General features: G+C 35.7%; 1 protein-coding gene across 10 annotated transcripts in view; it reads left to right on the top strand.

Moving 5' to 3' along the window:
* LOC126887699 (serine/arginine repetitive matrix protein 1) overlaps positions 1-13,680 on the top strand; it is an 88,879-nt gene extending 75,199 nt beyond the window's left edge. For all 10 annotated transcript variants that reach the window (XM_050655363.1, XM_050655367.1, XM_050655366.1 and 7 more), the window contains one exon: positions 1,101-13,680. In XM_050655363.1, the coding sequence (XP_050511320.1) occupies positions 1,101-1,386 (286 nt within the window). In that variant the 3' untranslated portion in view covers positions 1,387-13,680. The remainder of the gene's footprint in view (positions 1-1,100) is intronic.
* Positions 13,681-14,223: the final 543 nt, after the last annotated feature.

The raw sequence follows: 14,223 nt of genomic DNA, 5'->3' as shown, positions 1-14,223 counted from the left end.
CAATAACAAGATTAGTTTGTACATTACTCATTATTTTTGTTTTCTGAAGATTCATTTTGAGACCTATTTTATTTGACTGCTGGTTTAGTTCCTTCATCATTTGCTCGAGTTCCTTGATATCTGTACTGAATAATACTATGTCGTCCGCAAACCTCAAATGACTCAAACGTACACCATCAATGTTTAGACCTTTTTCCTCCCAGTCGAGCTGTTTGAATACATTTTCCAATGCTAAGGTAAAAAGTTTTTTTCGGCGTATTTTTTCGGTTTTTTGGTCTTCATTGATTTTGATGTGGAATGTGGCCTGTTCATAAATGTTTTTAATGAGTGTAGTGTACCGTGAGTCTATTCGAGCATCCCTGAGGGCTGACAAAAAGGACCAGGTTTCAATACAATCGAAAGCCTTGTGAAAGTCAATAAATGCCATATGTAAGGGTACATTATATTCTGTGGTTTTTTCTACCAGTGTTCTGATGGTTTGTAAGTGATCGTTAGTACCAAACCCTTTTCGAAATCCCGCCTGTTCAACCGGTTGATATAAATCAAGTTTTTGTGTTATGCGGTTGGTTATTATTCTTGTTACCATAACCTTTAGTAACTGCAAATTTAGCATCCTTGCCTCCCCTACTATTAACCTCTATTTGAACATTTGCATTTATAATGAGCTGCCAGTTGCAAACAAATAGACTTTTGGGGGGGGGGGGGCAGTTTTTATTTGATTCAGAGTTGGACCACCATGTCCAGATAGCTATTTCTGCCTCTCAGGCGTTATCAATGGAGCTATGCAGTCACAACTCTGTACCAAACATCAACAGACTGCCTTATTTAAGGGAAATTTCCGCGAATGCAATAATTCCACCTGTGAGACGCAAATCAGCGACATCTCTCGTAAAACGAGGAAGACGAAAAGTGTCAGATACAAAGTTGACTGCAATAAAACAACTAAAATAATTGAAATAAAATAATCCAAATAAACTTTAGTTAATGTTGCTTTAAAATCAGATGTATGCGAATTAGCTTTAAAGTCGGTGTCTATTCATTACCTAATATAATTAAAACGTTATTGTGCAATCATGTTTTAACTTTTTTTTCTCTTTTAGCATATCTCCAGTTCCAACAGGTCATTTTCCTGATAAGTTAATGTCATCCGGCCAATCAAGACTAGCTGCATGGGACGATGTGCGAGTCCGTTATCAATACTATAAAGATCTGGGCTATTTGCGTGACCTTACATTGGACGATTACGTAAAATGGGAGGAATGGTGGTACAAATACCAAGACTGGTTGGCCAATGAGCGACACTACGAACATTGGCTGGCGACTCAAGGTGGTAGTGGCAGGCGGAGAGGCAAGAAACGCTTACCTGCAACACAGCGGTTAAATTAAAAAAGACGACGGTTTATCGGTGTTTCAAATTCGGTATGAGATGCTTAGACTGCGTTGTTTAACGGTTTTAAAGTGTTGATTTTATTGTACATATAAAGTTGCTTATAAGTTTTATGCCACTAAATATGAATGCGATGGAAAACTAGCATTCGGCAAATTTTCTTTATACATATACGGTATGTGGCAAAATAAACAGTACTGAAATTTGTATGTGCCATGTGCCGAAACGTACTGAATGGTTTCCAGACGTCGTTGTAACTTATGTGAATGTCGTGATAATGGGAGGTGTTTCAGAATGGTTCTCAGTTTCGCAGAAAAAATTTTTATGGTGGAGTACTATTTTCGGTCATACGGAAAAGGTCACGAAAATGGTCTAAGATTAAAATCAACAACGGTTTCAGCAGGACGGGACAACCTGTCACACTGCCAGGGAGTCTCTTCGAATACTGCGCGATCATTTTGGGGGTTGCCACTCACCAGAACTAACGCCACCAGATGCGTACATATGGGGAATGCTGAAGGAGCCAGACAGATCCACCGTCAGCCATTTCGAAATTGAGGACTAAAATTAAAGATTTTTTTGTGCCAGAGGCAGTGGCGGATCTAGAAATTTGCCTTGGGAGGGAACATTTGCCTTAGGGGGAACTTCCAATCAAAAACCAACCAAAAGACGTAAAAAAGATGAACTCAGATTACATAGAAAACATAAATGATAACTTATAGGCATTAAGTTCCCTTAATTTTACTACCTAGCGTGTTTATTGGATTGAATTTGTCGTTCTGTGGTTTCGGATTTATGTCACCTATTAAATTTTTATGATTGGAATTTTTTTTCTTAATTTAAGATCTTGTTATGGGAAAAAATTTCGTCATTTTCCCTCCACGTAGATCTGCCAATGGTCAGAGGGCATCTTTAACATCTGTTTTATCGGGAACTTGCGTCGTCGTGAGAAATGGTTGCAAGGCTATATAATGTATACTAGATGTATAAATAATCATAAACGTTTCAATATTCATTTCAGTACTGGTTATTTTGCCGCATACTGTATTTTTTATCTGCCTATCCGTGCCAAAGTACGGACTTCGTGTGTATCTATGTAAAGTACATTTTGGATTCTGATTTTTCTTATCTCGTACCTAACCTGTTTTCATTTGGTCGTATATAAAAGATATTAGCGTTAAATTGTTAAAAAAAACTTAAGTAGAAATGAAACATACAAATATTCGATACGCTACTAATAAACCTTCTTCTTTGGGCACCGCGCCCAAATATTTAGGCGTGGGTAGCTTCCATGACAATTTGCCGACATCGTTTTCGATCTTGCGCGGCATGTAACAATTGATCTGCTGATAAGCTAGTCTATTGACTATTGAATATTTCTTTCGACCAATTCCTCTTTTTCCTCTATCTTTCCGTTGAGTATTAATTGCAGTATCCAGTATCTGCTACCTTTCATTGTATGCCCCAGATGTTCAAGTTTTCTCCTTTTTATCATCGTCAATTCACCTCCGCCTTGATATACACACACCCAAACTTATATGGAATCATCCGATATTTCTTATTATTCCGTGCGAATTTAAAAAGCGAAGACACGAAGTCAAACAATATTTATTTTAAAGCAATTTAATAACAAATACATAACAATTAAATAAAACAATAAAGTATTTAACAAACAAATTGAAAGTAGTTGTTTTAAAGTCAATAGCATACAAAATTTCAATGTAAAACGAATAATGTTTAAATTGTTTTTATTTTTTTTTGTATTTTGTGGTAGTCATTGTTATCACCTCTAGTCCTTATGCAAGCTTCAGTTTGCGTGAGCACGCTCCTAATCAAATTATCAACATTTTGTTGTGGTAGGTTGGTCCATCCTTTAAAAGCAGATTGTACTAGCCGTGCGGTGTTTTGTGGATTATCCCGGCGAGCTCTAATTTTTCTTTTAAGCATATCCCACAAATACTTTATAGGATTAAGCTCGGGTGAGCAAGCAGGCCACTCCAAACAAGGGATACCTTCTGCTTCAGTGATGTCTGTAGTCACTCTAATGGTATGAAGAGGTCCATTATCATAAAATAAAATTAAATTTTCTCCTGTTTCACATCTCCAGGCCCTGACTACAGGTTATCAACATACCTGTGAGCAGTTAAAGTTGATTGGATGAAAATTAAAGGAGTTCTTTTACGGATCACAATTCCTCTCCAGAACATTACACTTCCCCTTGTATATTTGTGAACAGATCTGACACTTTTCGTTCTTGCTTGTCTTCCTCGACCTCGTGAGTACACGATTTCGTGGATCATCTGATTTTCCATCTGATTACATTAAGTCCTGACCGTTTTTGAAAATAGCACATTTTGTCAATTCCCAATGTTCCAGTTTTCGTGGTGAAGACACCAATTTAGGCGATCAATCTTGTGCTGCCTGGATAACTCGGGAACTCATAACTGTCTCCGGCTGTATACTTCTTGACACGAACTCTTCTTCGTATCGTTTCAACTGAAAGTTACACCTGTAGCTTCCAAAAGCTGCCTTTGGAGCTGCAGGTGAGAAATGGTTGGGTGTCTTCCAGCTGATTGGACAATTAAACGATCGTGGAGAGCCGTTATTGGGTATAAATATTTTAAATACATCCCATATGCACGCCAATGGTGAATATAAAATTCTCAATTGTATGTCAAAAAATGCGCAATAACTCCCTCTTAAAACCTACCAAATTTCATTTGCATATCTCAACCTGATTTAGAGCCACGAATAAACTGTCAGTTTTTAAGAAAAAATTCAACATCCCGTATCTCGGAAACGAAGCATTTTAGACAAATCTTTATAAAGCAAACATTCATTATTTTTTCATGCAGAATTACCCCATAAAGTTTGTCGCACTTATTTAGAAACACCCTGTATTGATGAAGAACATGGCTAGTTGTTAAAATACCTAACTTTTTTATTATCCAACACATGCAAAAAGAAAATGTTAAGAAAGTCTAAGGCTACAATTGAGTTTTAATTTCAATATTTTATCTAGGCTATAATATACCACAGAGAGTTCCGAACTTTAAGGAAAAAACAGTATGATTGTTACACCCGGTATAAAATGACATTTACCTGTCTAGCAACGATTGACATTGAGATTCTTAAATAATAAAGCCATAAGATACTAAAAAAATCACTCAAATCGGACAACAGGTTTAGGAAATTCGAGGCATCAAACGTGTATAATTCATCTAGTGACCTAAATTTTTTGCTCGCCAGTGTATTATAATATAACGTTAGCTATCGAATAAACTTAAAAACAACCTGCTAGTTTTCACTATCATAAACTTGTCAGGATGACACGTTTATCACGTTCCACGATTAAAGCTTCCCCTGTTCCAGTGTTCCCGTACATCAAAGTTTGTCCGACTAGACACTTTTAAGCTGTAAACAAATTTTTAGCTTGCTCTTTATTTATATTGTAAATAAATGTGCACTTCTAAAATCCAAGCTTTTCACATCACATTGTATGCTTTTGCGCTTGTGCTAATATTAATTATATTAGCATAGTATAAATACTTGATTCAACACAGTCTAAGTATCTAAAGGCCATTCTGGTCGTTGGCAATAGAAACGAATACGTGCTGAGACTTTATGTTTATGTTGCTTATTTAAGAAAACAAATGAACTTCTTAAGTGAAAGAAGGTATTCGAAGGTAAGGTATAAAAATCATAAAGCGAATAGTTCAAAACGTATATAATTATTTACTTGAAATTAAACTAGTTTTTTTAGTGACCGAAAAAACACACATGAAGTTTTGCTGTAAATATAAATTAGTTCATACTCGGGGATATACTTAAAGTAATAATTAAGATATTGAAAGCTTAATCAAATTTTACTTTTCTAAATTTTAACACTAATGAAATATCCATGCTAAGACTATATAATTTGTTAAATAAAAACGTTATGTTATGCATAAAAAACGGATTATTAATCGTGATTACCAGTCACCATGTCTTGACATAAATATTTGGCAGTTTTTTGCGAATATTCTATATTCTGGGCTTCTTGTAACTAATTTCCTTCTATTTTCATATTAAAATTTCATTTGGTATGTTATTTGCCCCGAATAAACACAATATACAGGGTGTAACGAAAATACAGGTCATAAATTAAATCACATATTCTGAGATCAAAAATAGTTCGAATGATCCTAACTTACCTTAATACAAATATGCACATAAAAAAATACAGCCCTTTGAAGTTACAAAATGAAAATCGATTTTTTCAAATATATCGAAAACTATTAGAGATCTTTTATTGAAAATAGACATGTGGCATTCTTATGACAGGAACATCTTAAATAAGAATTATAGTGAAATTTGTGCACCCCATAAAAATTTTATGGGGGTTTTGTTCCCTTAAACGCCCCGAAACTTTTGTGTACGTTCCAATTAAATTATTATTGTGGTACCATTAGTTAAATATACAGCGGTGCAGAAGGCAAAGGGAAACCACTGCACTATTTTCCCAAGAGAATTTCTTCCCATAATGATGACAATTTCAGTAAGTGAAGATGGAATGTGTAGCGACCCGACTCACGCTCGGCGCCATCTCGGTTCCGGGTCGGATGGTGTGAAATTTGCTACCGGCTGCCAAGGTGTGAGGGACCAGGCACCTGGCAGAAATTGTGCGACTGAATCCAAATTTTCATTTAATTTAAGAAAATGTCAGCGAATTGGTACATGGAACGTCCAGGGACTGATCCAAAACCCTGGAAAGTTACACATAATTGAAAAAGAAATGGCAGACCACAATCTTTCGGTACTGGGACTCTCTGAAACTCGCTGGAGAGGTAAAGGGCATTTTAAAACAACTGCTGGCAACGTCGTCTATTTTTCAGGCCCAGATAACAAAAGTACAAATGGAGTCGCAATAATTGTACCCTCTAAACTTAACGACTGCGTAATTGGATATAATACTATTGATGACAGAATAATATCCCTTAAAATGAGAATATCCACCAATACCCTACACCTTGTCCAGGTATACGCTCCTACAACAGCTGCACAAGAAGAAGACATCAACAAGTTCTATGGTCGTCTAGAAGAAACTGTTCGCGCTATTCCGAATCGTGAACTCATCATAATTCTAGGAGATTCTAACGCTTTGGACTGGGACAGAGAAATGAGAATGGCGACCGTCTAGTGGAGTTCTGTGTAGAACAACATCTTACAATTACAAACACGTTATATCAACATCATCCACGGAGATTATACACATGGCGCAGCCCAGATGGACGAACAAGGAATGAAATAGACTACATCCTCATAAGATCAAGATGGAAGTCATCGGCCAACAACTGTAAAACATATCCTGGCGCAGACTGTGGAAGCGATCATCAACTCCTGGTATTGAACGTTCGACTTCGTTTTAAAGTTCCCAAAAGAAGACCCCAGAGAAAAGTCATGTCTCTAAATCCATCAAAAATCAATGACTTCCAACACAACCTAGAAGAAGCTCTCTCTTTAGACCAAGTAGATAGTGACCCTGAGAGCACTTGGGTTTATTTCAAAGATAAGGTAATCGAGGCTGCAAAAGACTGTGAGGCAGCGGTTTCCACTGGCCGTAAGCCTGGATATCCGATAATACGTGGACTGTGATTCAACGCAGAAAAGAACACAAAACTAGACACGGAACAAACGATGAATACAGAGCGTTATCGAAAGAAATAAAAAAACAGTGTCGCAAAGACAAAGTTGATTACATCTCTCAAATATGCAGAGAGATAGAGGAACATGGCTGTCGAAATGAACCGAGGGATTTATTCCAGAAGATCAAACTCCTTACCAGAGAATTTAAACCTCAAACGTGGTCTGTAATAGATAAGGAAGGTAATCTAAAGACCGATACTGACGAAATATTGAAAACATGGCGAAACTACTGTGACGAGCTATATAAAAATAACGAGGTATCAGCAGAACATCAGTGGCCCTCTGACTACCCTAGAGAACCTACTGTCTTACTCGCTGAAGTCAAATATGCAATTAAATCACTAAAGAGAAATAAATCCCCAGACATTGATTCAATACCATGTGAAATACTACAGTTACTAGGTGACAGAGGAATACATATCATCCATTCTATCTGTGTCGCTGTTTGGAATTCAGGAAAATGGCCATCTGATTGGTGCACCTCAATTTATATCCCGCTACACAAAAAAGGAACTACTACCAGATGTGAAAACTACCGCACACTGTCACTAATAACACATGCTAGTAAAATCTTGTTGCATATCATCAAAAACAGATTAAAAACCTTAAAAATATCTACATTACCAAATACCTCAGGAACAAGCGGGATTTGTAAAGGGTAAACGTACAAGGGAACAAATCCTGAACCTGAGACAACTTATTGAAAAGTCTAGAGAATTTCAAGTACCTATGATTATATGCTTCGTTGACTACCAAAAGGCATTTGATTGTGTAAGCTGGATAAATCTGTGGTCAATTTTAATAGAAATGGACGCACCAATGCACCTGGTGACACTTATTAAAAATTTGTACCAGTCTAATATAGCGACAGTACGACTAGATCAGAAGTTCTCAAACTAATTCAAGACCGAGAGAGGTGTTAGACAAGGATGCGTGTTGTCACCTGACTTATTTAACATTTATGGTGAACATGTCATGAGGATGGTTTTAGAAGGATGGGCCGGTGGAGTAACAGTAGCCGGTAGGAAAATCTCCAATTTGAGATTTGCTGATGACACTACACTTATAACAGCAAATGAGCAAGAAATGTTTGATCTTCTGCGAAGAGTTGAGCACGAAAGCAATAAAGTTGGTCTGAAAATCAATAAAGCTAAGACAAAAATAATGGTGGTCGACAGATTCGACACTATTCAACTGACTAACATGTTACAGGAATACCAGATAGTAAACACCTTTGTCTATCTCGGGTCTAGTATAACTAACGATGGCAACTGTGAAGCAGAAGTTCGGAGACGTATTGGTATGGCAAAAAACGCGATGAGTCGCCTAACTAAAGTTTGGAAAGACAGATCTATCTCTCAAAATATCAAGATGAGACTGGTGAATGCCCTTGTATTCTCAATATTTCTATACGGAGCAGAGACTTGGACTCCTCGCGCATGCGAGCGCCAAAAAATTGATGCCTTTGAGATGTGGTGCTGGAGAAGAATGCTGCGCATACCATGGACAGCTTATAGGACAAACGTTTCCATTCTAAACCAACTCAATATTAAAAAAAGGCTGTCCACAATATGTCTGCAACGAATTCTGCAATTCTTTGGTCACGTGGTTCGCAGAGGTGACGACAGTTTGGAGAGATTCGTTTCTGGAAACGTTCCGGGGAGAAGATCAATAAAAATAAAGAATTCAGCTGAAAATTCATTCTGCGAAGCTCTTAGAGCAGCTGAAGATAGAGACCAATGGAGAAACATTGTTAGGAATATTGGAAGAAATTACGATCCTCAGTAATGGGGAAACGACAAGAGAGAGAATTAGTTAAATTCAATATTTCTAAAACTTTTGCCTCTTAGTATTTTTTCGATGTCAGTTTTTATCGAGTTTCGGCTTCTTTTTTAATATGTTTACATAAAAATTTTATGGGGGTTTTGTTCCTTTAGACCCCCCAAATGTTTGTATGTTCCAATTAAACTATTACTGCGGTACCATTAGTTAAACACAGTGTTTTTAAAAGTTTTTTGCCTCTTTGTATTTTTTCGATAAAGCGCCTTTTATCGAGATCAGGGCCCGGATTACGAACACTCGATACGAATCGTATCCGCCATGTTTTCCCATAAGGCGCTACGGTAAAACATGGCGGATACGATGCGTATCGAGTGTACGTAATCCGGGCCCTGGTTTCTTTTTTAATATGGTTCAAAATATACCTAAAAATGTAAATTATAAATAAATTTTCATATTATTACCAAGTCTCCATAATCGTACTTAGCCATATACAAATATGTGGTGGATTTGACAAATATTCAAAATATCTCGATAAAAACTGACTTTTCGAAAAAGTACTGAGAGGCAAAAAAGTTTTTAAAATATTGTGTTTAACTAACGGTACTACAATAATAATTAAATTGGAACGTACACAAAAGTTTGGGGGGGTTTAAAGGAACAAAACCCCCATAAAATTCTTATGGGGTGTCCAAATTTCACTATAATTTTTTCTTAAGATACTACTACCATAAGAATGCCACATGTCTATTTTCACTAAAAGATCTCTAATAGTTTTCGATATATTGGAAAAAATCGATTTTCATTTTGTAACTTCAAAGGGCTGTAACTTTTTTTATGTGCACATTTGTACTAAGGTAAGTTAGGTTCAATCGAACTATTTTTGGTCCTAGAATATTTGATTAAATTTATGACCTGTATTTTTGTTACACCCTGTATAAAAAGTGACATATTCCGCACCAAAAGGCATGAATCCATTCTACAAGTGATTCGCCACTAAATGGTCTCATCCGATAGTAGTATGTTAAAGACAAACTTGAAGACAGGAGAAGAGGCATTTAAATAAATTTTATTTACTTTTTACTATTCATGCTTTATAGTGCACAATACGGAATTATATATCTATAATTTGTTTCTGTAAGATGAAGGTACGGTAGCCCAAGATCGCGAAGGTGCTATACAAAAGGGGTACAAGCTGGAGATGCCTATATTAAGCAAATTCAGAACATTGTTGATAATAAGTCTTGTCTGACAGTTTCTCGTGGACTTTTAACTTTCCATTTACAAAGTACGTTAAACCTTAAATCCTCATGGCCATATTGTCTTGCTATAGGATCAGGTCACGTATTTTACAAATCTGGACTTTGTATGGAGTCAGGTCTGAGCATGTTGTGAGCAAGGGAAATATTTTTATCTTCCAACCGTTTTGTTCATGTCTTCTTTTTTACTACTTCAAGTGGGAGCTTTGCCCGCCTGTTTACTATGATATGGTGCGTTGTCAACAGCGATAACACTATTAGGTGTTTCTATCAACCACTTCTGATAGTTTTGAGAATTCATTTCGTCGTGTAGTCTCCACTTTTTGTTTGTGATTTCCTCCTTAGATAGAAACTTTTCACAAAACCATTCTTATTGACAGCACCAACAATTATAAGCCTTTGTCTTTTAGAAACGGGTTTTCGAAGACCTTCTGAGCTTGCATCACTTCCTCACCGAAAAACCTTTCTCTGTCGGCTGCTGTGCGAAATAATTCTTGTACCGTGGAACCACTTCTTCTTCTTAAGGTGCCGAGACCGCTTGTCGATCGTTGGCTCTCATGTTGCGCAGCATATTAACAATCATTGTCTTATTTACAGCCGCACGAAATAGTTCAGTGCTAGTTTTCCCAAACCATTGGCGTAGGTTTTTAAGCCAAGAAGTTGTACGGCGGCCCACACTTCTTTTTCCCATTATTTTACCTTGCATGACAAGGTGAAGTATGTCATATTTTTCTGGGTGACGCATTATATGACCAAAGTATTCCAATTTGCGCCTTTTAACCGTGTTCACTACTTCGCAACTTTTATTCAAACGTTGCAAAACCCTTTCGTTTGTGACTCTTTCTACCCAACTGATATTCAGAATACGGCGGTAGACCCACATTTCAAATGCTTCTAGGTTTTTTAAAAGCGATTCTGTCATTGTCCATGCTTCAACCCCGTAAAGCAGTACTGGGAATATATAACATCGGATCATTCTTATGCGAAGTTCCAAATTTAGATCATGACTGCACAGGATTTTCTTAAATTTCATAAAACTTGTTCCTGCTTTGGCAATTCTACTTTTTATTTCTGTACTAGGGTTCCAGCTTTCATTAATATGAGTACCCAGATATACAAGATTACTTACTCGTTCAATTGAGTCATTACCGATTGTTACGTTATAGTTATTATTATTTACGGCTGCCTGTTTACTAATAACCATAAACTTTGTTTTTCTTGCGTTGAGTTTGAGTCCATATATCGCGCAGAATGCCACCATTCGATTTAATAACGCTTGAAGATGTTCAATTGATCCAGTCAGCAACAAGGTGTCATCTGCGTATCTGATATTGTTCATACCATTGTGGAACCACACCATTCCCTAATATTATACAGCCATGAAAGTTTGTTTTTTCAATAAATCTATATCTGTCCCTCCATCTTTCCTTGTATGGCAGGCGAAGTTGGTGGTATTTAGGTCCTCTAATTATATGGTCGAAGTATACTGTTTTTCTCTGCTTCACTGATTAGATTTAACTAATGTCTGGAGATCTGATTTTTCTGCAAAATAGCTTTATCGTCAGCTTATCGTTGATTACTTCTCCGCCTAGTCTTATTCCTTCTCGTTTGTGATCCAAAGCCTCCCTAAAGCTTTCTTTAGAGTATAGATTAAAAAACGGGGGCAAAACACAACCCCGTCGTACTCCACGTTTGATAGGTAGTTTTTCAGTATGACTAGGTCCAATTTCAAGAGAACCTATTTGATTGTAATATAAGTCTTTTACAGTCTTACATCGTAGTACTGCCCGCAGGCAATTGTAAAATATATCGTGTTGTACTTGGTCGAATGCCTTCTAGAAGTCAAACGCTCTTTCGGAACTCACAACTTTTTTGTAAGATGCTCACAACGCGCATACAAAACAGTTCCTCTGTAGTTCCTAGACTATTTTTAAATAGAAATTGCTTATTACCCATTCTACTTTCGCACAGAAATAACACTTTTGTATAATTCCTAAAAGTATCTTATGTACATGACTCATCAAACTGATTGGTCTAAAGTCACTGCATTTGGTATGCCTGCTTTTCTTTGGTAGTGTAGTAACATTGTCTGCAACCAATCATCTGGTATTTTTCCTTCGTTGTAAATTTTGTTTTAAAGAAAGTGGGTAGAAAGTAGGTAATATTTTCATCGTCCAAAAGATTAAGTAGCTCAGAAGTGATTTGATCTAGCCCGGCTGCTTTATTTTTTACTATGTATTATACTTTTTATTATACAGGAATTTTTCCTTGTGATATCTTTATTTTTTATTTTTTTACTTGTTGTATTGCTTTTCTGACTTCCGGTTCCAAAATACTGGGACCCCTGCTTAATTGATTATCACAAGTAGTGTGTGTGTATGTGTAGCATTTTTTCGAGAAGCATCGTCAAAAAGGTCACTGATGTATCTCTCCCATTCTTTAAGTACGTGGGCATTTTTGTTTTCTAATTCCGGAGGTATATTTAAATTTCTTGTGGAGGTTGAAGCTGTCATGCTTTTTTATCTTCTAGTTGTTTGCACGAGTTGTCGTGTCAAAATCTTTGGCTTGCTTAACTTTTCTTTTTACAAGTGTGTTGATTTCGCGGTATTGACATACGCCACATATTTAATGTTTCACAGGCTTTCACTATGTTTGCTGCATTAGCAGTGAACAAGTAAGTGAACGTCTCATTTGCCTTCCATTATTCCAGAATCCTGTAAATTTTTGTCTCCCGTTTAGTAGCTAGAGCTTCGAAGCAGTTATGTCTAAAAACTCAAGAAATACCAAAAAAATTTAAGACTACCTACAATTTGAACAATTGTGTGTAATCGTTTATTCTTTTTCTCTCATATTTTATGTTCCGTATTGTTTTTAGAAAATATACAAAGCCTTGTGGAATCTTATGTCTCAGTACTAACGAAACTTATTAGAATTTAACCAGTGTTTAATGGTTTGTCATTATGGGAAATTAATATATATTTTGTCTGAAAGTAACATCTTGATATATCGTAGTAGGTAAGAGTGAAAAATATAAAAATCAATCACTAATTAACACCCACAGAGGGCAGCTTTAAAATTAGATCTGACAGTGGGGGTACCTAAATAAAAATTATATTGTTAAAATAATTAATACATATGTGCAATACGATGATTGACTCCTTTGTTAATCTATGTAACATTATCTCCAAACGTAAAAAATCTTAAATTGTTCATTCGTAATATACTTGACTCAGATAACTCCAAAAACGCTAATATGACTAGGATTTTTTTTTTCAATTTATTTCATTATTGTTTGAAAATGGAATATATAGTAAAATCTAATGAAACGTTCGAAAAAGAATTAAGCTCTTTTTTGTATTTTTTTTGTGATAAATCGCAACAACTGTAATTTGATTTCTACTAGTGAACAAACACGCTATATAAATACACTAAGGTTAAAATGTATAATGATCTTATTTAGGTTTATTTATCAATAACGGTTTTTTAACTCGATTTTTTTTTAAATTATACAATATTACAACTAGCTTCATGTATTTATATTTAAGTAAATAAAATTATTTATTTGTTAAACTGTGTTTTCGTTACGATTATTATTCCCATGTTCCCTCTGTAAAAAATGTGGTTATGTGAAATAAAGAAATAAACAAGAAACGTCCAAGATTAAGTCAACTTAAACTGGTAAACTACTAATAGTCCAGGGCGCATCTGTTTTGAGATGGACGTTGAGAGGTGGCTCAAATTTTTTTGCAGAAATTGCTTGAAAATAAATCAAATAATAATATTTGAGTTATCCTCCCTCTCAAAAAGGTCCGGAACATTGTTTAAATAATCAAAATTGCAAAAAATGAAGGAAAAATTCGATTTTTTTATTGGTTTTTTGATTATAACTTTAAAACTATTCATTTCTGAGAAAAGTTGTACTGACATAAAAATTTGCGTAATTAAATTTCCTACAACATGGAATTGGTTAAAAAAATTTAAAAAATAGTCACCCTTGTTGCAAAATAGCAATAATTGCGAAAAAAAAAACATACAAAAACAAGTATTCGCATTTTACGTTTTTCAACCATTTACGCTACACTTAGGACATTGATATTTTACCCAGAAAAACTT

This window comes from Diabrotica virgifera, chromosome 7 (genome assembly GCF_917563875.1).
Source record: "Diabrotica virgifera virgifera chromosome 7, PGI_DIABVI_V3a".
Classification (NCBI taxonomy): Eukaryota; Metazoa; Arthropoda; class Insecta; order Coleoptera; family Chrysomelidae; genus Diabrotica; species Diabrotica virgifera.
The sequence above is the reverse complement of the archived record's forward strand: the minus strand, read 5'-3'. Positions and strand labels throughout refer to the sequence as shown.